General features: G+C 26.7%; 4 protein-coding genes across 4 annotated transcripts; all 4 read left to right on the top strand.

The window, feature by feature from the left end:
* Positions 1-1,386: 1,386 nt before the first annotated feature.
* On the top strand, positions 1,387-2,282 carry LOC145840500 (molybdopterin synthase catalytic subunit 1-like). The gene has a single exon (XM_082947784.1). The coding sequence runs from the start codon at positions 1,519-1,521 to the stop codon at positions 1,975-1,977; it is 459 nt and encodes a 152-aa protein (XP_082803910.1). The 5' UTR covers positions 1,387-1,518; the 3' UTR covers positions 1,978-2,282.
* A 3,296-nt stretch (positions 2,283-5,578) lies between these two features.
* Positions 5,579-6,782, top strand: LOC145841057 (trimeric intracellular cation channel type 1B.2-like). The gene has a single exon (XM_082948421.1). The coding sequence runs from the start codon at positions 5,619-5,621 to the stop codon at positions 6,489-6,491; it is 873 nt and encodes a 290-aa protein (XP_082804547.1). The 5' UTR covers positions 5,579-5,618; the 3' UTR covers positions 6,492-6,782.
* Positions 6,783-6,820: 38 nt separating this feature from the next.
* On the top strand, positions 6,821-15,738 carry LOC145841058 (uracil phosphoribosyltransferase homolog). Its single transcript, XM_082948422.1, has 5 exons — positions 6,821-6,982; positions 9,829-10,004; positions 13,340-13,507; positions 14,558-14,656; positions 15,612-15,738. The coding sequence occupies exons 1-5, from the start codon at positions 6,855-6,857 to the stop codon at positions 15,716-15,718; spliced, it is 678 nt and encodes a 225-aa protein (XP_082804548.1). The 5' UTR covers positions 6,821-6,854; the 3' UTR covers positions 15,719-15,738.
* Positions 15,739-16,395: 657 nt separating this feature from the next.
* On the top strand, positions 16,396-25,465 carry LOC145841056 (transcription initiation factor TFIID subunit 8-like). Its single transcript, XM_082948420.1, has 6 exons — positions 16,396-16,603; positions 18,996-19,160; positions 19,803-19,936; positions 20,686-20,842; positions 21,545-21,657; positions 25,203-25,465. The coding sequence occupies exons 1-6, from the start codon at positions 16,396-16,398 to the stop codon at positions 25,335-25,337; spliced, it is 912 nt and encodes a 303-aa protein (XP_082804546.1). The 3' UTR covers positions 25,338-25,465.
* The last annotated feature ends 493 nt before the right edge of the window (positions 25,466-25,958 follow it).

Here is a 25,958-nt window from a genome sequence, read left to right as displayed (position 1 = left end):
AGGCATTTCAGCATTGTAACAATTTTAAGCATATTGAAAAGTAGTTATTTTATATATAAAAATATATAATTTTTGATTTTACAAAAAATTATATTTCATTAAAAGGTTGAAAGTTTTTTCCAACAGGCAGGGTGGCCAAAAAACCTGGAATTTTAAACAACCTTTACATGTTAAGTAGAAATATTTTGTTTTGACACCAAAAATATGTCATATAAAAAAAAATTGTAATCATGAATAATGTTTTTATTAAAAAATGCATTTAAAAAAGCTTAAGATATCTTTTCAATGCCGTTATATTATTTAACAGAGTTTTTCACCAGTTAACTTTAAACTAAAAATACACCTTAAATCGTGTAATTTAAAAGCCTAGAAGAAATTTTGAAAACCTGGAGAATATTTTCCATAAACATTTGGTAACCCTGAATAGGTTTTTCTTAAAATTGTATAAATGTTGACTGAACTTTTTTTTAAAAGATTGCTCAAAAGTATAGGAGATATAGATTTTTAGTGAAATAGTTTTAGTTTTTACCTCCTATAAATTGTCAAACTTAAATGGCTTCTTAATATTTATATAACACTTTATCAAATAGTAAATAATAGCTGGTAGCATAGTCATTTATTTAAGTATTGAGACCTAAAAAGAGTAATTTACATTCTCTCCTATGCCCTTAAGCAACTGGTTCTAAAACTCTAAAAATCTTTACTAACTTTACTAACATATGTAACTTCACAAAGTATTTTAATCTTAAAATCTGCAAAAAAAAAAAAACTCAAAATGTTTCAGAAAAAATCATGTCATTCTAATAAAAAACAAAGTTTTTCAATTCTAGGTTTTTTTTGTGAAATTTCAGTGGAAACCCTGAATTTATCTTTTATAATGACTTGTCAGTTTATTTACAAAATAACTATGTTTTAATACATAAATATTTGAACACTCCAATGCTAAAGTCTCTAAATATTACTCAAGTGTGTTTACAAACTTTCTGTTTTAACTGCTATTCAGGTCAAAATTTACATTGTACACTACTTTAATACATTAAAGTTCTACTAGGTCTGTAAAATTTGATTTTATTAAACACATGTCATTTCAACTTTTAATCACAAATACCTTTTCTCACACACAGTTTCTTATTAATTAATTTTGCTAAAAATTACTTTTTTTAAATATAGTTATTTTCTTTTTTATATCATTGTATTTTAACAGGCTTAGCAAAAAGTTTTCTTAAAATAACTATGTTTGTAAGACATGAGTGATATTATTATCAGTATTTACTTTTTTGCATCTAGCCGTGAATACGTTGGAACTAATCAATCAACAATAAAATTAAGCAAAACTATTTCTGCTAATAAAGTAAGAGAAGAAGTAGTTAAACAATTTCCTATACTAGAAAAGTTGAACAGTTGCTTTGTTTTGTCCTTGAATGAGGAGTACATAGATTCTGATTCTCAAGAACTAATAAATTTAAAAAGTAGTGATACCATTGCAGTTATACCACCTTTAAGTGGAGGTTAGCTAATATGAGTGATAACAAGTATCATGCATCCATCACATTTGACAAGTTGAATGTAGATGAAGCTTCTGAGTTTGTCTTGTCTGAAAAATGTGGTGGTACTTCCATATTTGTGGGCACGACCAGAAATAATTTCAAAGGTAAAAAAGTAATATCATTGGAGTATGAGTGCTATGATAAAATGGCAAGCAAACAATTTGATCAAATATGTGTTGATATCCGTGCCAAGTATCCTGATTTAGTCCACATTTACATTAAGCATCGTTTAGGAGTTGTTCCGCTGTGTGAATCAAGCATTATAGTTGCCACCAGTTCAGCCCATAGAAACGCGTGTTGCCATGCAACCAGTGAGTTGGTAGCAATGGTTAAATCAAGAGTTCCCATATGGAAAAAAGAAGTCTACGCTGACGGGTCAACGAAATGGATGGAAAACAAAGAGTGCTCATGGTGCAGTAAGCATATTTAATACTTCAATTTTCAATAACTATCTTTTCAAGTTTTGTTGTAATAATTGGTTTATTATGTATAAATTAATTTTAATTTAGAAAAATTCAATATTTATTATTTAGTTTTAAATATTTAGTTTAACATTTTTTCATTCTAATCATCTAATTTTGTAGTATGAAAATTAATTCAAGTCTCTGAAACTTAATTTGGTAATGTTATTTGAGCTTAAATAAGTTTTTTAAACTTTGGAAACCCATAGAAAATTAAGTTGCAATGTTTAGATTACTGAAATTAAATCTTTTTGTCAATGTATTATCAAAACAAATCTCCTATAGTTTTTATTCTAGTTATTTTTAAATAATTTGGTGTTTTTTTAAAGATTATACTTTACATTTTTACATGGACTTCTAAATATTACTTTATCAGTTAATCTATCTATGCTATATACTGTATGTATGTTTTAGAAAATTGTTAGTTGTGTTTTTATACTTAATAGAAATCTTTTATTTGTACACTAATAACTTCTCACAAATTTCTAACTTGCTGTTCTTAATTAAAGAATTAATTGTATACATAAAATAGGTTTATACTTTAATACTTTTTTTTTCAATAAGTCCTCAACTTAAAGCTCAAGTAAAGCATAGTCTATTAATTTATTTAATAGGGCGTATCCAAGCATTTTTACAAAAATTAACACAATATCTTTTATCTTAGTTTTTTAAGCTAGTATCTCAAACGTTCAGTACATACTGCTCAAATAACAAAATAAACTGTTTTTTATACATAACTAAAAAAAATTTTGACCAATAAACAAAGTAAGTAAGTTAATGTTTTACTTATGAGATTTAAAAAAGTTATAGTAAATAAAAATTATAGTTAACTAAGATTAAGTTACATATTTGATAAGACAGACAAATGCATAATTAGAATCTCATAGAAATGGTACCTTTATACTTTTTTATTAAAAAACATATTTATCTCTAAGTTTAATTTATTATCTGTATCTTATCACAAAGTTACGTTTATTTCCGTTTAAGTTTTGATATGTTTTGTGATTGTTTAGGCTATACAAGAGGAAATGGTAAATCGCTTGAAAAAAATCTTATTTTAACAATAACAGCTTTACTACCTTGCAGGGTTGCCACTCGGTCAGGAAAAGTCAGGAAATCAGGAAAAGTCAGGAAAAATTTTAAAAAATAAGAAAAGTCAGGAAAAGTCAGGAAATTTGATAAATTAAAAAAAAACAGATTTTGTCAGTTTAAATTCACAAAATTCCTTGTTTTCCAAAGCCTTCAAATGGTAAAAAATAATTATAAGGCATTTAAAGTCAGAAAAAAACTCCAAAATTTTCCTAGAAGTTTACAAAAATATTTAATTTTATTTCCAATGCATTCATTTGGTAAAAATTAGTAAAATATCCTTTATAAAACTGCAAAAATTTTCTATTATCATATTGAACAAGTACCCTACTTGAACATGCAGATTTTTTAAGCTTTTTAGTATTGATGATCTGTAGCTTTCATAGTGAAACTGTGATATATACACAAAAGTTTATCTAGCATAATTTTAGAATCAAAGTGTTTTTTGTTTAAGTAAATAAATGAGTTCTTTATTACTAGTTTATTTATTACAGTTAGTTTAGTATTACATGTTACAAGTTAATGTGTATACTGAAGCGGAAAGCAGACCAGGTAAAAGAAACTATAAGATGAAGCGGTTGAAGTGCTAATAAAAAAACGGAGAAAATAAATTTTAGTACATGCATTTAAAAAAACAGTATTTGATTAAGTTCTTTATTGTTTTAATGTTTAAACTGTAAAAGATTGTTATTGTTTTAAGGTTTGAGTTGTGAAAGTTCCTTAATAATTTAAGGTTTTAATTGTAAAAGTTCCTTATATGTCGTTTTGTTTATTTAGATACATCTATGCTAGGAAATTCTAAAAAATTGTGTTCTTTATTGTTTAAAGATTTCAACTGTAAAAATTTGTTATTGTTTTAAGATTTTAGTTGTGATATTTCATTATTAATTCAAGGTTTTAATTGTAAACGTTTCTTATATATCTAGATACATTTATGCTAGGAAATGCTAAAAGATTGTGTCTTTTTTCAGACAAAATGTGTTTATAAGGTAATAAAACAAGTATTTTGCTGATAGAGCTGTTTATTACAAACATCAATCATACACAGATGATTTAAGTGATGTACTGGAAGTTTGATGATAGAATTCAGCAAAAAACTGTTATTTTTAACCTGTATTAAAATTAGATTGAAAGCTTTATATCAGGGGTCGGCAGGTCAAAAAGGAACGTTTTTTGTGTGCTTTAAAAACATAATTAAAGACAATTTGTTTGAACAAAAAAAAATTAGGCAGTAGAATATCCTTTAAATACAGCACTAAAATTTTATTTTTGTGTATTCAAAAATATTAGTATATTAAACTAGTTGAATAAAAATTTCAATGTGGCCCGCAGGCGCAGTTTGCCGACCCCTGCTTTATATAGTTTCAAGTGTTAGATTATGTATTTTAGAGTTAAGTTTAATTTAAGAGTTTGATTTAGAAAAGTCAGGAAAATTTTAGTAAAAAGTCAGGAAAAAGTCAGGAAAAGTCAGTAAATTTTTCTCAGCTTGATCAGTGGCAACCATGACCTTGTTTTTACTGTTTTTTAAACTCAAAATAAATTTTGAGTTCATTTGATCAAACTTGGAATAAAAGGTAATGGTAAAAGCATCTAAAAATACTAAAGAAGACTATGTTATTTAATTTATATCTCCTCTTACAGTGTTTAATCAATCGTTTTCAAAATTTCTCAGTCTATCGTTTAACAAATTGTGTAAGAAATTATTTTATTAAATTTATTTCTAATGATATTTTTTTTTATAAATAAAAATGATTAGGTTGTTAAAAGTTGAAGTCAGTAAATTAATTATATATTTTTATTCAAAATAATTCTCCTTAATAATTGTACTATAATAGCAATGAACATTTTCTGAAATTTTTAGCTAAACTGCTTTAGCAACGTAGTAGTAGATAAATTTTAAGTAAAACTTTTAATGATCAAGAAAATTTGCCATTGAATTTTTCATACGTACGTTTGTACTACAAGCGTTTTACAAAACTGACTATATCTCATTTTTTTGTTTTTATTCTATAAAAATATTTTACAGTGTGTACTTTAAGCTTTCAAATATAAGATTGTGTTAAATTTTGTAAGAAAATTGTTGGAAACCCTGTAACATAAATACAATGTTTAAGGAATACGTTAAATATCTTTCAGAATAATTAAATAGTTACTATTAAAGTTGATGAGATATTTTAATTATTTTCAAGTCTTTTAAAGTAATACCATAAAATAGATTAGTCTTAAGATTTGTTATAAAAAGTAATATATATTTTTTAAATGTTGTTTTTAGTTCTTTGCTGATTTCATTGCTTAAATATGTATCATGATAATGCAATTATTATTTTAATTTTTTTAAACTTTTATATTTTTTAAAAGTATTTATTTTTCATATTAGTAAAAATATTTGTTATATTTAGCGTTTGTAGTAATATGATTCTTTTTTATAACAAAATATTTCAAATTTACTAAGTCAATCCATAGCATTTTTGTTTTAGCCTTTTCTATTTCAAATGGAGTAATCGCAATTAATACTTTCAAAATGGACTTATCAGAAGCTTTTGACACTGTTCGAAGCGTTGCAGACAACGTTTACTCGGAAATGAGCGGCGACCTTTTCTTCTATTTCCAAGCCGCTCATTTCCTGCTCGTCGTCAACGGAGTGAAAAGCAGCTGGAGCGGCAAAGCTTCCAAGGAGCAGCCGTTTCTGACCTGGTGCTTGTCCATGACCTGCTGTTTCGGCGGCGGAGTTCTGGTCAAGCTGCTTTCAGGGGGCAAAGCGCTCGCGGGATTAAACGATAACGCAAGCGTCTTGCTGGCTTTTTTCGTTTGGTGGGCGGTTTTTTACTTTCCGATGAACGTGGTTGGTAATCTGATGAAGTATAAAAGTGTCGGATGCGTCTTATACCTTTTTAAAGAGCTGTTGCGATCAAAAAAAGTAGTTAAAGGAGTGACTATCGGTCTTGAAGCTTACCCAGAATCAGTTTTGAGTCCCATCTTACTGGGAGTTATCGCATCGTGCGGAGGAAGCTTTATAAAAAGTTCTTCAACCTTGATCAATTCTCAATGGAGCTCAAGCTCTATAGCTTACTACAGAGCATCCTTTGTTACGAAATTTTGTTTGCTGTTTTCATTTTTTCATGTTCTTTTCGCCTATGAGGTCTTACCAGAAAGTTATTTCAGCCACGAAGTGATTGCATTGTGCCAAGCTGTTGTTCTGTACTTTGTTACCGTATTCAAAAAGTTTGATATCAACTTTGACATCACTGAGAGCGTTGAGCCATGTTTTGCTTTCTTGTTTATAAAAATGCCAGAATATTTGGCATTATCACTAACGAGTGTATTTGAGGATTCAAAAGTTGAAACAACCAAAGCAAAAAATAAAACAAAGTCTGAATCTAAAAAGAAAAGATAAAGTATGACTAAAGGTTAAAGTCAAAAAAGAACTAAATTAAACTAATTAAAAAATTATTTTTATTTTGCAGTTGCAGCTGTCTTTGAGATTTCTATGCAGTTAAGTTGTACTAATTTATTATATCTTTTCAGTTAAATCCTCACAGCATAAATATAATTTATCAGCTAATTCTTTGAAAAATTTCTCATTAAAAATTGCATGTATTTTTTCTAACTTTAATTGTTTGTACTACTATTTCAAACATATTAAAGTAATCATGACATGAATGAAGCTTATCACCTTGCATGCCTTAATTAAAAATGTAATTAATCTAATCATTAGTTTTTGTATTTAAGATTTAAAATTAACTGCTTATACTAAAAGATGCTAGAAAACCAGTCAAGTCTCAACGCTTCTCAACTGTTGCTTGGTTGTGGTGATTTTGGAAGTCAGCTCAAATTGTTAAAAGTCAATGATCAAGTTAGACGCCTTCAAACTATCATAAGGGACAAGTAAGCTTTTGTTATTTATTTATTTTGATAATGTTGTTATAAGAAACTTAAAGTATTTTATAAACGCACTAATGCTAAAATTTTATACGTATTAATTATAAAAGTAAAGCATACATAAAAGCAAAGCAATTTGGTTACTACAAACTATTAGCACTTTAAAAACAAACAAAAAATTGGATTTATATTTTCTTAGTTTGAATTAAAATTTAATAAAAAATGTTTGTACTAGGATTTGCACAAACCTTGCTGAGTTGTAAGTTAAAGATTGTCTCAGCCTTACTTGAAATATTAAAAGACGACTTTGGGTTATTTATATTTTTGTATAAAATATATCTTATTATTATTATAATAATAATTTATGCTTATTTTTCTATTTATCTTATAAGTCTACAACATTGTTTTGTCAATCACATTGTATTAAATAATAAACCAATAGTTAAATATTGATTACTTTAGTTGAATAATTAGTGTTTAACATTTACTAATGTTAAAATTATTATAGTATTTGTGCAGTTAACTATTGACACAAGTTTGTTTAAGCTGAAGCTAGTATATTTTCGCTCACAATTTTAAATTCTATTTACAAAAACAAAATAAACTTAGAATAAAAATTACTTAGTTTTTAAAAGTACCAAACTGTGGTCCACTAAGTGCTGCTGTGATGCATTTTAAAACTTATCAAAACTTTTTCAAAACATCAAAAATAAAGTTGTGTAATAAAAACTTAAAATTTAGCTTTTTAATTTGATAATTAAAAACTACAAGTGCTTTTTTATGACTCTATTTCAATCTTGGTTTAAAATACTATTTTTATATTAAAAACTAAAATTGTTATTAAAATATGTGGTCCCGTGAAGACTTTTTTCCATAAAAAGTGGCCCTTATTTTATAAAAGGCTACTGACTCCTGATTTAAACCCTCATATATATATTGCGTATTTGAATCATAATAGAAAAAGATAAAATAACTTTTAAGTTAACAATTATAAAAAAAAATTATGAAAAAGTTGTGCACAAGGTTTTCACTAAACTAGAAAAAATAAAACAATAAAAAAAAAACACAGGGCAACAGTTAAAATATAAAAAAAATATTATAAAACAATTTTTCTATAAAAGTTAACTATAATACATATTGTTAAAGAAACTACCTAATTAACTTCTATCAAAAGGAAGTAAAAATAAGATGGAACCTGTAGTAGTTGATCTTCAAAAGTCTGTGCGCAGTAGACCAATGCAACACAAGATAGTTTGGTAAAATATTTTATTTAAAATATACTATTGTTCTTTGTTTAGTTAGTTTTTGAAAACTACAAAAATTAAAACATGCTGCTGTGCACACTTTAAGAAACACTAGCTTAAGACACAATCTGAATGAACAAATTAAAATTACCAATTTATAAAAGTAAAAATCAATTTCCAGAACAAATAGCTCCTTCTATTGCTGATATAAAAAATGATTAGTACAGGAAATTAAAAAACTTCATTGGGAACTCTTGAAAAATGTACTTGTTGTAAAATCCATATTATGTAAATTTCGTGTAATATTAACTAAAAGAAGTTGTCAAAAAATAAAACTGTTTTAGTGTACTGATAATTAGCAAATGTTACAAAAACGTACAAGAATATCATAACATTGTATTAAAAAAATATACTAATTTAGTGGTCCTATAGTCTTTTAAATAAAAACTTATTCAAACTTTGCATAAACATTGTTTAAATTAGAATTTTATTCAAAGTAAAATTTTTCAACAATTAACTAACCAAAACCGGCGTAGTGTTTCTTTGCAGGGACGTGCTTTCTATTTCCTTTGAACCCTCCCCCCCCCCCCCCTTAAAAAAATCACTAATATGTTGTTTAATCATAACCTTACATAATATAGATTTTATTGTGCTCTTTTATGCTAAATTTTGAAAAATAAATGTTGAATTTCTAAGACTCAAATAATAAGAAAAGTTCAATATTTGCTTGTGCATAACTAGCGGTCAGATGAAAGAGATTTAAAATTAAAATATAATTTTGAAATCATAATAGATTAAAATATTAAAAGGGATTTATTTTAAAAGAAATTATTTACTAAGTTGTTTAAATATCACAATTAAAAATGCTTAATGCACTGTTTTTCAACTAGAAAGTAAAATTTTACTTCAAAAATATTCAATGTCAATTAATGAAGTTTGACTACACTTAGTTGCTTGTAAAAAATAAATTTATGTGAAGCAAACTTTTATTTATTTTAATGTTATAGCAATTGAAAATTGGGTGATACTAAAGCAGATTACAAGTTTTTATTATGAAATTTTACAAAAATTTTAGATTTTGTTATTTAATTTTTCAAGTTTTTGTTCATATACATCACTAAATGCTAATCATGTCATAAATAACATTTCAACATTTTATTTAAAACTTAGATTAATTTATAATAGTATGTTTCTTTGTTACTTATTTATATTACTAAAGTTTTATGCTAAAATAATTTTAAAAACTAACTTTTTTACTTTTATAAATTAAACTAATATGTTTGAAATAATTGTTCCAATTGACAAAAGATATTTGAATATAAGGGATTTACAGGAAACTATGATAATATCTAAAACTTATCAAAAGCTAACATTTTATTTAAAAACAATTGATACATTTAACTATGATTTCTTAAATAAATGGCTAATCTTTACAGAGTAAGTTAGAGTAAGTCTAGTATTAATGTTGAATAAATAAAAAGTATTTATTTTAAACTTTATTTTTGGAGAAAAAAAACTTTTAAAATAAAATTTAAAAGGAAGGGCTTCTGCTCTGCTGACTTTTGTTGATATTTGGTTTAACAATTAACTTCTAGTGTTATGTCACAGAACGACCACCAGGAGCGACTTCATTTTCACCGCAGACCGCCTTATACGGCTGGTGATCGAAGAAGGCCTGAACCTGCTGCCGTGCCACGAGAAGGAAGTCACGACCCCGTCAGGTATCAAGTATGTGGGCAAGAAGTTCGACAAGGGAAACTGCGGGGTCAGCATCATCAGGAGCGGTGAGTTTGGATTTCAAATTATATATTATTATTGAGGAAGTTTAAAGAAATAGTTTAGTATTAAGTCTATAATCAATGCAGTTTTTTTCAGTAAGAGTTTGTGATAATAATTTAATAATTTTTAGTAATTATGTTCCTTTTAAAACTATTTCTTGTTTACTAGTTGATGTGAAAAGGTATCAATGATGAAAATAAAATCAGTCACTTTTAAATTGAGTTTAATTTAATAATGAATGAGTAATAACTATATAAGTATTTCTTTTTTTATATCATAGTAAATCTACTTTATGATATAATATTTAATTTTAAGTACTAAATAGCAAATACTCATTAAGTTTTTTAGTAAATTATTTTAATTAATTTACTTGTGTTATGTGGTTAAGATTAAGTACACAAACTTACTAATTTAAGAATAAATAAAAACAACGTTACGATTGATTAAACATGAAGCCTACCAGTGGCGTTGCGTGGTATTTTTGTTAGGGGGTGCGGAAAATTAAAAAAAAAATTCAAACTTAAAACTTTTATTTTAAACTAATTTAAAACCATTTTATATCACAAATACATTAATTTGTAAGTTTAACAAAACATCTGGTTGCTAAAAAAGTCTAAAGTAACTATGAAAAAATATTTAAAGCAAAAAGTTTCAACATTTAATACTTCTAACAATTTTTTATCAAATAAACTATTCTGATTCTGCTCTTACTCTTCTGGCCCTTACTCGAGTTGCCCCTACTCGATTTGTCCCTACTAGATTTGTCCCTGCTCAAGTTTCCCCTGCTTGAGTTAACTCTGCTCTAGTCAGGGTTGCTACAAAACCTGGGAAAACCTGGAATTTAACAATTTAGGCTAATAAATCTGTAAAAACCTGGAATTTGAGAAATTTCGAATAAAACCTTGAATTTTGAACAAAAATTGCTGAAAAACCTGGAATTTTAAACAATTTTTACTAAGTAGTTAAAAATTAAATAGACACGCAAAATATATCATTTAGATAAAATATTTATGTCATCATCAAAAAATTTTTTATCAAAAAACACATTTTAAGTAGATTTGCAGTATCTTTTTAATGTTTTTATAGTATAAAACATAGTTTCTTACCTAAAACTTAACTTGAAACTAAAAACAGACCCAAAAAATGTGTACTTTCAAAAACCTGGAAGAAATTTCAAAAAATCACTGACAACCCTGTCGAGTTGTCCCTACTCGAGCTCAACTTGTCATTTTTAACCTTGTACATTATAACCTGTCTTATGGTCTCGCGTTTTAGTTAATTTTAAACAACGATCATGACTTGATTCACATGGTGCTGAAAGTTCATGCAGCTCCATAATTCAGCTTTTCAACTTTTTTTTTCTATTGAATACTGTAAACGTTTAAGATGCAGCTGACACAGATTGAGCTTGCAGCTTCAGTATTACGAGTATTTTAAATATCAAATAAAAATTATTTAAAAAACAATTAAAAAGAAAAATTAGCGACGGTCATGTATGCATTTTGGCTGTATTTTTTGTACGACCTCATGAATACATAACTTCCTTATTGATTAAGCTAACATAATAAATTTTATATCATTTTAAAGCTCCATTCCTAAGCGTTCAAATTAAGGTGGTATTTTAATTTTTGGGATGGTACAGCTGAAGTAGGGCCTCATTTAAAGCAGCGTTTAAAAAGTTTAAACTCTAAAACTGAAATTTTTTATACACTTTTTTTAGTTTTTTTTCTAGATAGTGCAACAGCTCCAGCGTTCCACCCCACGCGACTCCCCTGTAGCCTACCTTAAATTTGTTTTCATTTACCGAATGGTTTTGTTAATATTTTCACATAAGATTTACTGTCTAAATACATTATAATTAATTTAATTTTAATAAAACAATCAAACTAAGTTTAACAAATTTTCAAAGTTATTTTTTATACTTTTTTTATAAAAGTTCATCAAAGGATTATTTAAAAAAGTGATCAGAGCTAAAGTAATTATTTTTTAACAACGTAGCGTTTGAGTAATTCAAAAAGCATAGAAACTTGTAACAAAACCAGCATTCAATAGCTTATTTTTAAAACAAGTTTATTTTTATGTTTTTAAAAGTTTAATAAAAGGTTAGAACAAGGTTTCCAAAAGTGGGCGGTACCGCTCCCCTGGGGGCAATTTTAGTAAGTTGGGGGGGGGGGGGGGGGGCGATTTTAAAATTTTGAAATTTACACTAGATATTCTTAAGTTGCAGATGAAGAGCAAAAAAAAAGGTCTTAGGTGTATTTATTAGTACTTTTTAAACTTCACTAGATATTCTTGAGTTGCAGATGAAGAGCAAAAAAAAAAGGTCTTAGGTGTATTTATTAGTACTTTTTAAACTTCACTAGATATTCTTGAGTTGCAGATGAAGAGCAAAAAAAAAAGGTCTTAGGTGTATTTATTAGTACTTTTTAAACTTCACTAGATATTCTTGAGTTGCAGATGAAGAGCAAAAAAAAAAAGGTCTTATATGTTTTAAATGATAGTCTTGTTGGAGAGGGCAAAAGTCTTTTTAATTTCTTCAAAATTTTATAATAATTTCTTTTAAACTTGGGAAACCCTGGTTTAGACTTTAATACACACAGTTTTAAATTTATAACAGTGTCAATAATACTTAAATTAATTTTAAATCTAATATTTTTAAAACATTAAACTTTAAATTTTACATATACTGTTTTTTATAAAGGAAAAACCCACAGTTTTTGTGGTATAAAAGTTCTAGCCATTATTATTATTTTTGTTTTTGTTCGTTACTTATTTCTGATCTGAAATTTTTCCTAAAAGCCGTTGCCAGTGCTTATATTTATCTGGGTGGTCAATTTACCTGGAAAATCTTGAAACTTTGAAAAATTTTCATCTATAAAATAAAAAATTAAACTTGAACAAGCTAAAAAATAACTGATGTATACTATAAAAAATTAATACCCTTCGAAAATAGATTTATTATAAGTACATTTCGAGTCACATTACACTTTCTTTTTAGTGATTTTATACTATTAAAAGCCGTATTTCCACATTTACCAAGTTTTCTACTAAAAATTGAAAAAAAAAAGTTGTACTTTACAAATTGTGAAAGAAAAATATAAAATATGGAAGAAAATTCTTAAGAATAAATAGTGACTACCAATAAAAAGTATTTATTAAAATTTCTTTACATTCAATTAATTAATATAGTTTTTAAATTTAAGAAATTTTCAATTGTATTTGTTTGTTTATGATTCTAGAATTTAGTCATATATTAAGAGCCCTAAGATCAAAAAAAAGTTCTTTGAACATTTGTACTAATTTGATCTTTAAGTTCCAATCAAACAATTCAAAATGACAGGAGAAGCGATGGAGCAGGGGTTGCAGGACTGCTGCAGGTCTATCAGGATCGGTAAGATATTGATTCAGAGCGACGACGATGACGTCATGATGTCTCCCAAGCTCTTCTACGCCAAGCTGCCCAGGAACATCGCTTCGAAGCGTGTTCTGCTCATGTACCCCATCTTGTGTTGGTTTTTGTTGATTTTTTTTTGATATTTTTACTAAATAAGTTTGTGAATAGACTAGAAAATGTTTAAGTGAAATGTTCTTTTTATTTATTTTAGTTTAACCCTAATCTTGCTGTTATTTTTTATTTTCAATTTTAAAATGCATTGAAATTTTCAACCTTTTTTACGACTGTTGACTGATGATAATTTTGGTCGTAAATTTTTTATAAAGTTTTGTTGTTTGATTAGTACAACTATTTAATTGTTCCCAACGTATATTTACTATATTGTAACCCTCTTCCGTACTAATAACTTTAAATGTACATAATGGATGAATATAGAAGCATAGTATGCTACTTTTGATAGTGTTCTATTTAGAATATACTGAACAATATTTTTAAACCGTAAATTATTTCTTTTTATAACTCCTTAGTTAAAAAACCTTTGTATTTAAGTAGTGAATTATTTATTGTTTGTATATCTTTTCTGTAAGCTTATTCAATCTTTAAAATTAATGCAATTTTATTGCTCAACGCAAAGTCAAAAGTATTTTATTTTGTACTTAAAAGCAAAACTAAAATGGTACTACTTCTATTATATTAATGTACAAGTAAAAGGTAGCAGATTTTACTAATGAAAATTAGTAATTTGATAAACTTAGTTCTGTATATTAAACTTGAATTTTTATAACAATGTTATATCATAATAAATTAAACATGAGCTAAGTGTAAAACAAATTAAATAAGCAAACACGCAAAAATAATAAGGTAATAAACTTAAGCTATGTAGTTTAAGAAATAAAGCGGATTAGCAGTAATTAGGTTTAAGATGTTACAATCATGTGTGATTAAAGTAACACTGATGAGCAGTGGTGAAAAACGTCAATGGTACATTTAATATTATTATATTCGTATTAAGAATATTTGGTCAAAGTACAAAATAAAAATTATGCAAAATTACAACATTACTATAACAATCGTATTTTCAATTAAGTTATTTTATTTAATCAAGAAATTTATAAATAAAATACCTGAAAAAGTTTTTATTTTATCTATTGTTTTAACATCCAGCTTCAGGAAGCACGGTGTTGAAGGCAGTTGAAGTGTTGAACGAGCATGGCGTGCTCGACTCCAACATTATTCTGCTCACTCTGTTCATCACTCCGACAGGTTTGAAGTATATACTAAAACTGATAAAAAATTAGATTTGTTAAAGTTCTAAAAGTCTGAAATTATTCGTGTTTGTTTTCAAAAACGTGATATACGTTTTATATTCCTATATATTACTAAATTTTTCTCAATCTTATGTTGAGAAGCAGTAACAATAAATTTTATATAGTTTAAAACTTACATCATTTGTATATAGCATCAAAGTATTTTAGCTTATATATTTAAAACTGATCTTTTTAAGCATTTATAACCATATTCTAAATTAGTTTAGAACAATTCTACTTGTTTTTTATTTAAAACTACTATTAGTATTGTGTAACATGTTGTAAAATTCATTAACAAATATTTTTTATAAGCTAAAGTTTAAAAACAGAATTTTTTATAAGTAACAAACATTACTTTAGATAAGGATTTTGGAATATAACAAAATTTAGATTACATTTCGTATTCTATAATGTTGTTAAAAAATATAAACCATTAAAACAAGGTTTCATTTATTTTATTTTCAAGCGCCTATTGTTTTGCTTGCTATTAAAATTAAGTCTCGGTCACAACAAAACTATAAATAGTTTGTCGTCGCATGACTCACTCAGCTCTTATGCCGCACTTGACTGTAATTACTATGGGATATTATTTTATTATTATTTATTATTATTATTGCGAGTTTGTTGTCCATATGATGGAGCTAGGCATCAAAACCTAGGCCACTTAAACAAAAAGACATAACGAAATAAATCAAAAATAAAAACAACACAAAAAGTTCATAGATTAAAACAAAGATTAAAACATATTTTAATATAATATATGCATAAATTTATTTATTAGCATAAAAAGCAAATATTTAACCACAAACGTATACTTAATTACGCTTTGATGTAGAACGATCAACCATGAAGCATTTAAATGAATTGACTAACGACAAAAACAAACACTTTATGTTTATATTATTTTTCAGGAGCCAAGAAACTAACTGCTGCTCATCCCAAATTGCGAATACTTTCGACTGAGATCGACCCGGTTTCTCCGACGCACTTCGGTCGCAAGTACTTTGGAACTGAGTAGTTTCGACTCGCGATCATAAGACATTCTGTTGTATTAGATAACTTTTGGCCTAGACTAATTTTTCAGTTGTAAACGTTTTTTATATGTGATCAGAATAAGTTTTTTAAGTAGAGTGTTTTAACTTTCTATATTTTATGCAAACCTTTATTTTTTAATATTTTATTAAAAATTAACATTTTTGGAATAAAATAACAGTTTCATGTCTTTACTAACTTAGTTTAGTTTTTTATACGCTATTTTAAATGGTTCGTATTCAAATAGGTTTATCAATTAGTTTCTTTAAATTTTTTTATTTCATTGTACACTAGTTGTTTATTTGTTATTTTTAAGTTGTAGTTGAAGCTAACATGATTTGAAATTTTTATGTTCGTACTGTCTTTTCTATCTTCTGCTGCAGTACATTGTTGTTTTATGAAGTAAAAAGTCCGTATTACTTGTAACATTTTTGTACGTATCTAGTGTAGCGCTATACTAAGTTTTTATATCTCAATTAGCTATTTTCGTTTGTTATAATTTTTTTTGATCATTCAGTTCTTAATGAATACTGTTAAAGTTAGCTATCGTTTTAATTTTTAAATATTCAGAATATCTTGTTATATTTATTTGCTAATAATTCTAAAAACTCAAAACTAACTTTGAAATACTATTGAAGCTTTTTCGAACCCGCTTCAAACAATATGACTAACTATCATAAACAATTTCTTTATCACAAACAGATTACTTTAGTACAGATAATAATGTCTTCCGAAAATCAAACCACGCCTTCCTTGGACAGTGTTCTGAAACAATCGGTTCGCGCTAACCTGGCGTTCATGGCAAAACAAAAGGGCTTTAAGTTCGCCGAAGAAAGAGCCATCGAAGTACTGGTCGATTTATTTTACAACTGTTAGTCTGTATTAGTTACTAGTTTGTTTTGTTTTGTAAAAAAAGTTGCCGCGCTCACAAATAATTGATTTATAGGTGTTTTAAACAGTCATATGACTGTCTGAATAATTCATACCTGGTTACAAGATTGTCACTTAGGCAGGGTTGCCACAAGGTCAGGAAAAGTCAAGAAATCAGGAAAAGTTAGGAAAAATTAAAAAAAATGACAAAAATCAGGAAAAGTCAGGAAATTTGACAAAGTTTAAAAAAAATCAGACTTTATCAGTTTAAATTTACAACATTCCTAAATTCCAAAGCCAAAAAATGGTAAAAATTTAATTAAAAATCCTTAAAAGTCAGACTAAAATAGCAAAATTTTCCTAGAAGTTTACAAAATTATTTCCAATGCCTTCATCTGGTATAAATTAATAAAATATCCTTTATAAAACTGCAAAACTTTTCTATTAACATATTGAACAACTACTCTACTTGAACAAGCAGTTTTTATAAGTTTTTTAGTATTGATGATCTGTTGCAAGGAAACTTCCATAGTGAAACTGTGATATACACAAAAGTTTATCTAGCATAATTTTTGAATCAATTTTTTTTTGTTCAAGTAAATAATTGAGTTCTTTATAATTAAGTAGGTAGTTTGATATTTTATGTAACAAGTTGATGTGTATACTTTACCTCTATATAGTTTTTTAAAGTTATTTAAATTTTTGAAATAAGTTATAATAGAGAGGGGACCAGATGAAGGAAACCATATCTTCATTAGATGAATATGTTGAAGTGCTAATAAACAAACGGAGAAAATAAATTTTCGTATATATAATAAGAAATCACAGTGTTTTATTAAGTTCTTTATTGCTCCTCAAGAAGAGCGACCCAAGTTAAATACGCAAATAGCATTAAATGGAAAAGCAAAATTATAAACAATTTAATAAACATACCTTTACTTTAGTTTTACTTGCTAAATCTCTAAATTTTGTATTTATATTAATTTACTCATACGCTATTATTTAAAGTTATTTTTTGAGCTGTTCACTAACCAAAATTTTTTCAAATTTCATTTAACATTTATCACTTGAAAATGGAACTAGTATAGTTTTGAAAAGTTTTGTGAAACAAAATATAAAACAAAATGAGTAGTCTGTTAATAATAAGTTACAAATGGTATATAAATACGTTTAAAAGCCTTCCTATAATAGTATTTATATAGTTTTAAGTATTAGATTATGTGTTTTAGAATAAGTTTATTAAGAGTTTGATTTAAAAAAGTCAGGAAAATTTTAGTAAAAAGTCAGGAAAAGTCAGGAATTTTTTCCCAGCTTGATCTGTGGCAACCATGCTTAGGTCAAATCATACTTTTTTAATTTTTAACAAAATTTAGTTTTTGTACTGCCTAACTTCTGCACGAATGCACACTTTTCAGCGAGTCATAACTTGTACTATAGTCGTTACTTTTGCACAAAATCCTAAGTTATCACCGTATTACTGTAAAGTAAACACTAAATCTTAATATATATATTAAGAACAGATGGCCAAAATGGTGATAGCTTTTGGGCGAAAAAGGGGAGGGGCGAATAAAACGTGTAGCTAGTCATGTAATTTTTACTTTTAAGCTTATTTCTTTACTAAATTTAGCTTGCTCAAACAGTATTTTAACCTGCGATAGAATATACACTTAAAAAGTCCAATTTGCATTAGAAATAAGGATAAAATTAATATTAACTTTTCAAGGCAAATTACATACTTTGACTCACACTCAACCTTATAGATAAACTACTGCTAACATTTCATTATACACGGTTTCTCAAAGTGAACAGTATTGTCCTTTTGGGGCGATTTTATGTATTAGGCCAATAACTAGTAAAATGTCAAAAAATGAATGTGTTATTAACTAGAAAAGGGGTGATATCTAATAAAGTTGGCGATTATTTTTAAATCTCTGCCAAAGCGGCGATTATAAAAATGAGTTTGAGAGAGCTTGTTTAATACAATAAATATAAATAACATTGCAAAATATTGAAAACTACTTAGTTTAAAAATAATTTAATTGCTACAAACATTTTAATCAGAGATCCGAGCAAAAACGTACGTTGGCATCGTTTTAAATAAACAGTCAGAGTACTATATAATAAATCTAGTAGTTTTTTTAAAGACCACTGAAATATATCACATTTATCGACAAAATGGTGCTTAGTGTCAAACAAGCTAACACATTCCCACGGAGTTCTGTAAAAAATAAGCACTGCTAGAAATATAATCCGTGAAAATGTTTTAGTTTGATACAGAAAAACACGTGCCATTTGAACAGAGTAAATGAATGTGCAAATTGTTGTTATTATAAAATTTTCAAACGAGCTTGCTTCGTCAGGACCTGTTTTAACAGGCAAATTTGTGCACACAGATGTCGACAGCGTGGTGAAGACTTCCCTGAATTACTGCGAGCACAGCAACCGGACCAAGGTGATTTGCAACGACGTGGAGGACGCGCTCATAGACGTGAACGACTGCAAGATCGGCGAGCTGTACGATTACCACATCGACGGTTGCAGCGACCCCGTCGCTCCTGGTGAGTTTGTTAAGTTACATATTGCTGTAAGGTTGTTTAATTTACTAGAATTGGTTCTTTTAAAAAAATTTTTTGACATCAGTTTTTAAATATTGTTTACATTGTTTAAATAAGTCAATTAAGAGTTTTTATAGAGATGATTTTTCTAGCAAACTTAAAAGATTATGTTAGTTTTACTTTTAGCCATGTTGCTCCTGGTACGTTGTTTGTATTCTTAAAAGAAACGCTTTTTTGACGTTAAAGTTCTTTTGACGTGTTTTACTTGGTTGAAATATCATGTAAATTATTTAATTAGTGTAATTTAAGGTTATTATGTTGACAATTTTACGAGTATATTTCAGAACTTATGCTAGTTAAACTTTATACTTTTCAACTTTTTTACTTTTTTATTATATTTTTGTTGTTTAAACCTTTTATTGGTCTTCAATGATTTCAAGTTGGTTTAAGTTAATTGAGTTGATTACTTCAGATTTTTTTGTTTTCCCAATTTAACCCAGTTTTAATTTAGTTTAAAAACTTAGAATTTTAGTCCTGTAAACTTTTCAAATAGTCATTGATGCTGAACTGTATCTGTCATGCAAAGTTTCAAATAACAACTTTACATTCAATATTCAGTGAAATATTTCAATTCGATTTTTGCAGTTGAATTTTTGCACCACGACAACAAGCAGCTGCCGGTGCTGAAGGTGGGAAAGAAGAGAAAGTTTCCCCACTACATACCGGAGAGCCACGGATTCCCGCCCTTTCCCGACCCTCACACCTACATCAGAACAACGGTGCTTTAGTTGTTTATTTTTTGAATATATACAGGGTTGCCAAATAACCTGGAATCTTAGAAAAACCTGGAATTCGACAATGAAGCCTAAAAAAACCTGGGAAACCTGGAGTTTGAGAAGTTTTGAATACACCTGGAGTTTAAAATAATTTTTACATGTTAAGTAGTAAAATTTCGATTTGGCACAAAAAATCTGTATATAGATTAATTAAATTGTCACCATAAAATTTTATTTTTATCAAAAAAAAAAAACACATTTAAAGTAGCTGGACAGTATCTTTTCAATGTTATTATACTATTTAACATAATTTTTTTACCTTAAATTAATAATTTTAAACTAAAAATAGACCTAAAATAATGTACTTTCGAAAACTTTGAAGACATTTTTAAAACGTTGAGAAAATTTGCCAAAAAGCAGTGAAAACCCTGTATATATTTAATAATAATATTTAAAAATCAAGATTAAAACTTTGTTTATTCTCCTTTAATAAACAAAAGCTTTTTTTTATCTTAAACAGCTATTTTCGTTCTAATTTCACGATTTTAAACTAATATCATCTCTAAAAATTTGTTACTGTTTTTTATTTGATAGTAAATTTAAATTTGTCAATGTTATTAACTGTATATGTTTTCCCACAAACTCATGCCAGATCATCTCGTGCTGACCTGAAAAAGTTTTCATTTTTTTCAAAACTAACAACTCTTACGTTTCATCTACTTTAACACTTTTTCAATAAATACTAATTGCAGCTGGGAGTGAAACCGGATCGGAGCTACGTGAACTCGAGGAAGAGGTGCGCGAACCAGAAACGGGACGTGGAACTGGCGCTGACGCAGTGCATAGCGAGGTCGAAGAAGAGTCAACTGGCGCTGATCACGACTAAAAGCGATGACAGAGAATACCCGTGTGAGCTTTGCTTTTTTTTTTAATTTAAAAATATGTCATCATAAAGAAATTATTTATTAATTTAACATTAAGCGTGAAACAAGTTTTAAGTTTTCTTGCATTTGGTTTATACTCTGTTAAATTTTCAGAAGCTTTACTTATTAAAAGTAAGCCAAGTTTGTGAACATCATCATTCAATAAAGACAATATTATATAGTTAAACAAAAGTTGAAACGTTTACTTGAAATAATGTATACAAGTTTTCAATTTCTGTATTTTAAACTTTAATGAAGACTAACAAAGAAACATAAAACGTTTTTAAAAGCTGACAAAGTAAAATACAAACATATATTTTTAACATTTTATTATAACTATTTATACAACTTGTTATTTTAAAAACTTAGCTTAAAATGGTAGAAAAATGATTTCATACTAAGTTTTACAAATTTGATTTTTTAAAGTAGTAAGTTATTTTGAATTACATTTAGTATATTTTTGCTGAAAAACATAACACTTAACAATATTTTAAGTGTTTCTAATGTAGTTTTAATTTTACTTAAGTTTTTACAAATACCAGTACTTTTAGGTTCTTTAAATTTAAGATTTATCCTATTTTTTTAACTTTCTGTAAATTTGCAGTCATTGTAACTTGTTTACAACCATTTTAAAACTTAACTATGCATCAATGCTGTGCACGAATTTAGTAAAAATGAAAACTAACAGTGATCGAAGTCGAGCCATCTCCGTTTTCCTTTCTCGACGCTCTCCTTCCCAACCAGGACGATCTCACCAAAATACAACGCTTTCATCAGGAAAACAACAAAAACTTGAACGAGGTTCGTTGCTTTTAGAGGAAAATTTGAGTATAAGTTTAGCATTATTTACTGTATGTCTCAAAAACTAAGTTTTGTTTGTTTAAAACTAGTTCCATTGAGTATATAAGATTTAAATTAGACAAATTTTTAGTAGCTTATACTATAATTGTTTGTGTTCTGAAAACCCATTGAACTCATCATAATGCACACAACAGTTTAAAAAAAGTTATCATTTGACTATACTTTTGTATTTTTATTTTTGTCTGTCAACCTAGTTTCACATAAGTGTACAGGTTTATATACAGTGGTTACTCAATAAGTACATGTTAATAATAAAGTAATGCATTTTCTACTCAAATATTTATGCGCAATTGCATCTTAATCCTCAAAACCTGTTAGTTTTAGTAAATAAATATAGAGTTTCCTTTATTATGCAAAAATTTTTATATAGTTATTTGCCTTAACTAAAAAAGAATGCTCAATTTACTGGGATGTAAAGAGCTTATATAAATAAATAGATTTATGCAAATTTTATATTTTATTCGTTTATTAAAACCACAATTTTAGAAAATTCTTAATTTCATTTAGATAAATTTCAAGGTATAAATATTTTATTTTTATTTTTTCTTAAAGAAAAGGTATAAATATTTTATTATTCTTATTATTATTTTTTTTAAAGAAAAGCTCTGGATTCAGTTTTTTTATTTTGACTCATTATATTAATATTAATTCAATCCTTTTTTTAAAAACTAGTACCAATTTTACCTAAATACACTCTGATATGCTTGAATTTTCGAATATGCAACATTTTTATTTTTGTTTATATTCTTCACGCATGAATAAGTTTTTAAACAACAGTATAATTAATTAACATTGTTATATGCAGTTTCATATTTTATTTTTGCTTGAAAAGGTCGCAATCTCTTGCCACCGAAACCGGTCGCGAATGAAATATAAAATTTGCATAAATCTATTTATGCAAAAATTTTTATGAAAATAATATTAAAAAAAAGTCAATCATGGTATCTTTTTTTTAGTACGATTCTTAATATCTTATATATATATATAATATATAAACACAACAATCTAAGTGTATAAAACTTAAAAAGCTGATCGCATTAAACAAACTCTTTCCAAACTAACTGGATCTTTTTTTAAATAAGCATCTGGCCGGATCTGAATCTTGAATCCGGTAGATCACTATTTAAAATCTATCATATCCCTCAGTTTTAAAGTAACAACTAAGCTTTCACAGTTTGTTCTTAACTAATTAAAAGTAATACTGATTAAATATTTTTTTTAGTTTTCTTTTATAAATATTTTTTTTAGGAATTATGGTCAGTCATACTTTTTACACTTAAAATAATTTTAAGAACATTAGCTAATGCACTGAAATCTGTTGCTTAAGAAAAAAAGAAGGAGATATAGTTTAAAGCTGAATAGAATTTGCCTTATTTACAACAGTCTTTGTTGTGAAAAATACCCATGTGTAAATTTAAGAAGCCGTTAAGCTTCAATAGATTCTTTAAACTTTATTCTGTTGTGTACTACATCCAAAAGTAACTTAGAATAAGTCTTAAGTTTTATCTCTGTATTTAGCAGGGTTGCCAAAAAACCTTCAAACCTGGAATAACCTGGAATTCGACAATTTATGCTTAAAAACCTGGAATTTGAGATTTTTTGAAAAAACCTGGAATTTTGAACAAAAATCACTAAAACACACAAAAAATCTGGGTGCGCGGCTATTCGAATTCCGACAATTCAAATTATAAAAAAAAAAGAAACGGCCACAAAAAAAAAGTAATGTATATCTGTCAAAAAAAAAATATATATGTAGGTCATATTAATATCTACAAGCCATTTTTTTCTCTTTGAAAAAAGTAAATATTTCTTGAGATATTGCTTAAATAAAGTAAAAATCATAATTATTTTTAGTAATGTTAAAATATTTTGATAAGTATTTAAGATTTTGCAAAAAAAGGAAAAAATGACTTGTAGATAATAATAAGATCTACATATGTATTTTTAATTTAATTATATTTTTATCTTGAGATATAGTTTTTAAAATATTTTTTTATGAATTTGAATTGTCGGAATTTGAGTTTTCCGAATTTGAATTGTCATGTAACCAAAAATCTATCATATAAATGAAAAATTTTTGTCATCATCAATTTTTCTATTAAAAAACAGACTTAGAGTATAGCTTTACAGTATCTTTTCATTTTTTTATACTATTTAACACAGTTTCTTACCTTAAACTTAACTTTAAACTAAAAATAGACCCAAAAGTGTGTACAGTAACCTCTCGCATCTTAACGCACTCGTGACGTTACGCACTCTCGCTTAGTTACGCATTTTAGAATTCTAAAAAATTTAAACAATGAAAATTTTAGTTTTCTTCAATATTGCACAAATTAGGTTTATTGTATATTTTAAATGTAAAAGATGTTTTTAAATACTAACTCACCTCTCTGTATCTTTATACTTTGTAAACTTATGTTCCTTGACTAATTGATAAACATTTAGTTATACCTCAGTATATCAGAAATTTTGTTAGCAATAAGAGATTAAATTAAAATTCTGAAGTAATATGACTGTGTTAAATAATGAAAGTATAATGAAATAATGAGAGTTTGTAACACAAATAAATAATACAGTACTCTTGCCCTATATATGAATAAACATCTGAAAAGTAATTTAATGAAACTTCCTAGCAAAAAGTAGCAGTGATAGTTGATAAATATAGAGCTCACACTTAAAACAAATCTCAATTATTTTTTATAGTAAACATATCACTAATTTTCATTTGACATTTTTTTTAAGTTTAAGTTCTTCTTCTGTAAAACTTGCTTTGCACAGCAATTCGCTTAGTAGAATAGAATATAAATGTTAAGAATCAAATAAGTCAGATATAAGTAAAGATAAACTCTACTTATTATTGAAATTAGTAAAATATTTCTACAAGTATTATTATTTTATATATAATTAAATCCTTTATTTTTTTTATATGTATAGTTTTATCTTTTGTTTTCATGTATATAAATTAAGTAAACAAACTGTTAAAAGTGGGAAAGTCCTCAGTCTGCTTTTAACTAGAAGCAAAAACAAAAAAAAGTCATTATAGTAAATATATTTAATACCTCTCGTATCTTTATGATCTCTCGTATCTTTACGAATTTTTTCTGTGGACACAATGTGCGTAAATAAGCGAGAGGTTACTGTACTTCTAAAAATCTGGAGGAAATTTTTTAAACCTGGAGAAAATTTGCCAAAATTATTTTGCAAACCTGATTTAGGTATAATTAGTTGTTTTATAATTCAGTAAAAAAAGCTGAGATTTTTAATTGAATACCAAAAAAAATTGAGTTACAAAAATACCTTACAGCTCTAAAATAATTGAGAATTAAGTAAGCTTCAGAAATGTTTTTATAGTTTCGGTATAAAACAAATTAAAGTGCTTTGCAAGTCAAAAAAATAATCAAAAATGTATACCATTTAACATTTATTTGAATATTAAATAATCAAAGCACTGCATGTAAAGTGATCATTTATGTTAATTTTAACAGAGTGATGAAAGTTCAAGCAAAGATTCGGAAGAAATTCCTTCTCAGAAAGCTCAAAAAAGTTCTACAAGTCTCAAAAATCCCTACTTGATGCCGGTTAAAAAGTTTCGCACATTTGTGAAAAAGATGCACACCTGAGTTGATTTTTCATCTCAAACTGACTGTATATTTTTTAAAAGATTGGCTGGGAGTCCAATACATGTGCATAGTGTGTAAATAGTAAACTTTGAAGAATGCTTAATCTATAAAATGAGTTGTAAATAGAAAAAAAAATGTTTTGTTAGTCATAAAAACAAACTTTCAATACATATTTATATTGATTCCAAAGCTTGTTTCTATATATTTTTTTAATTGTTTAGTTTGTTTTAAATTCTACTTGAAATGTTCTTAGTTTGTTTTTATTAGATATACAAAGAAATTTCATTTCATGTAAATTTGTTTACTTTAACTTTACATTTAAACTAATTAAAGTAATCTAAAATATGTTCTTATTCATTAAGTTTTAAAAATCCTTGAATAAAATAATAACTTTGAATTCTATCTTTGTATTTTATTTGTACTGTACAATGTACATGAATAGGTTACCATTTAATAGATGAAAAAAAAACTAAGTAATTAACTTATAAAATGTTGTTTTTTGAAATTTAGTTGTCAGTAAACAATACGCAACTTTTGAGAAACTTAGTAAAGCCATATATTAATTATCTTTGTTGTCAAGCATGTTTTAGTATTTAATTAAACTTTTCTACAAAAAATGTA

The sequence above is a fragment of the Thalia democratica genome, chromosome 7, assembly GCF_965202585.1.
Source record: "Thalia democratica chromosome 7, ktThaDemo2.hap1.1, whole genome shotgun sequence".
NCBI classification, from domain to species: domain Eukaryota; kingdom Metazoa; phylum Chordata; class Thaliacea; order Salpida; family Salpidae; genus Thalia; species Thalia democratica.
This window is presented reverse-complemented; position numbering and strand designations above follow the sequence as displayed.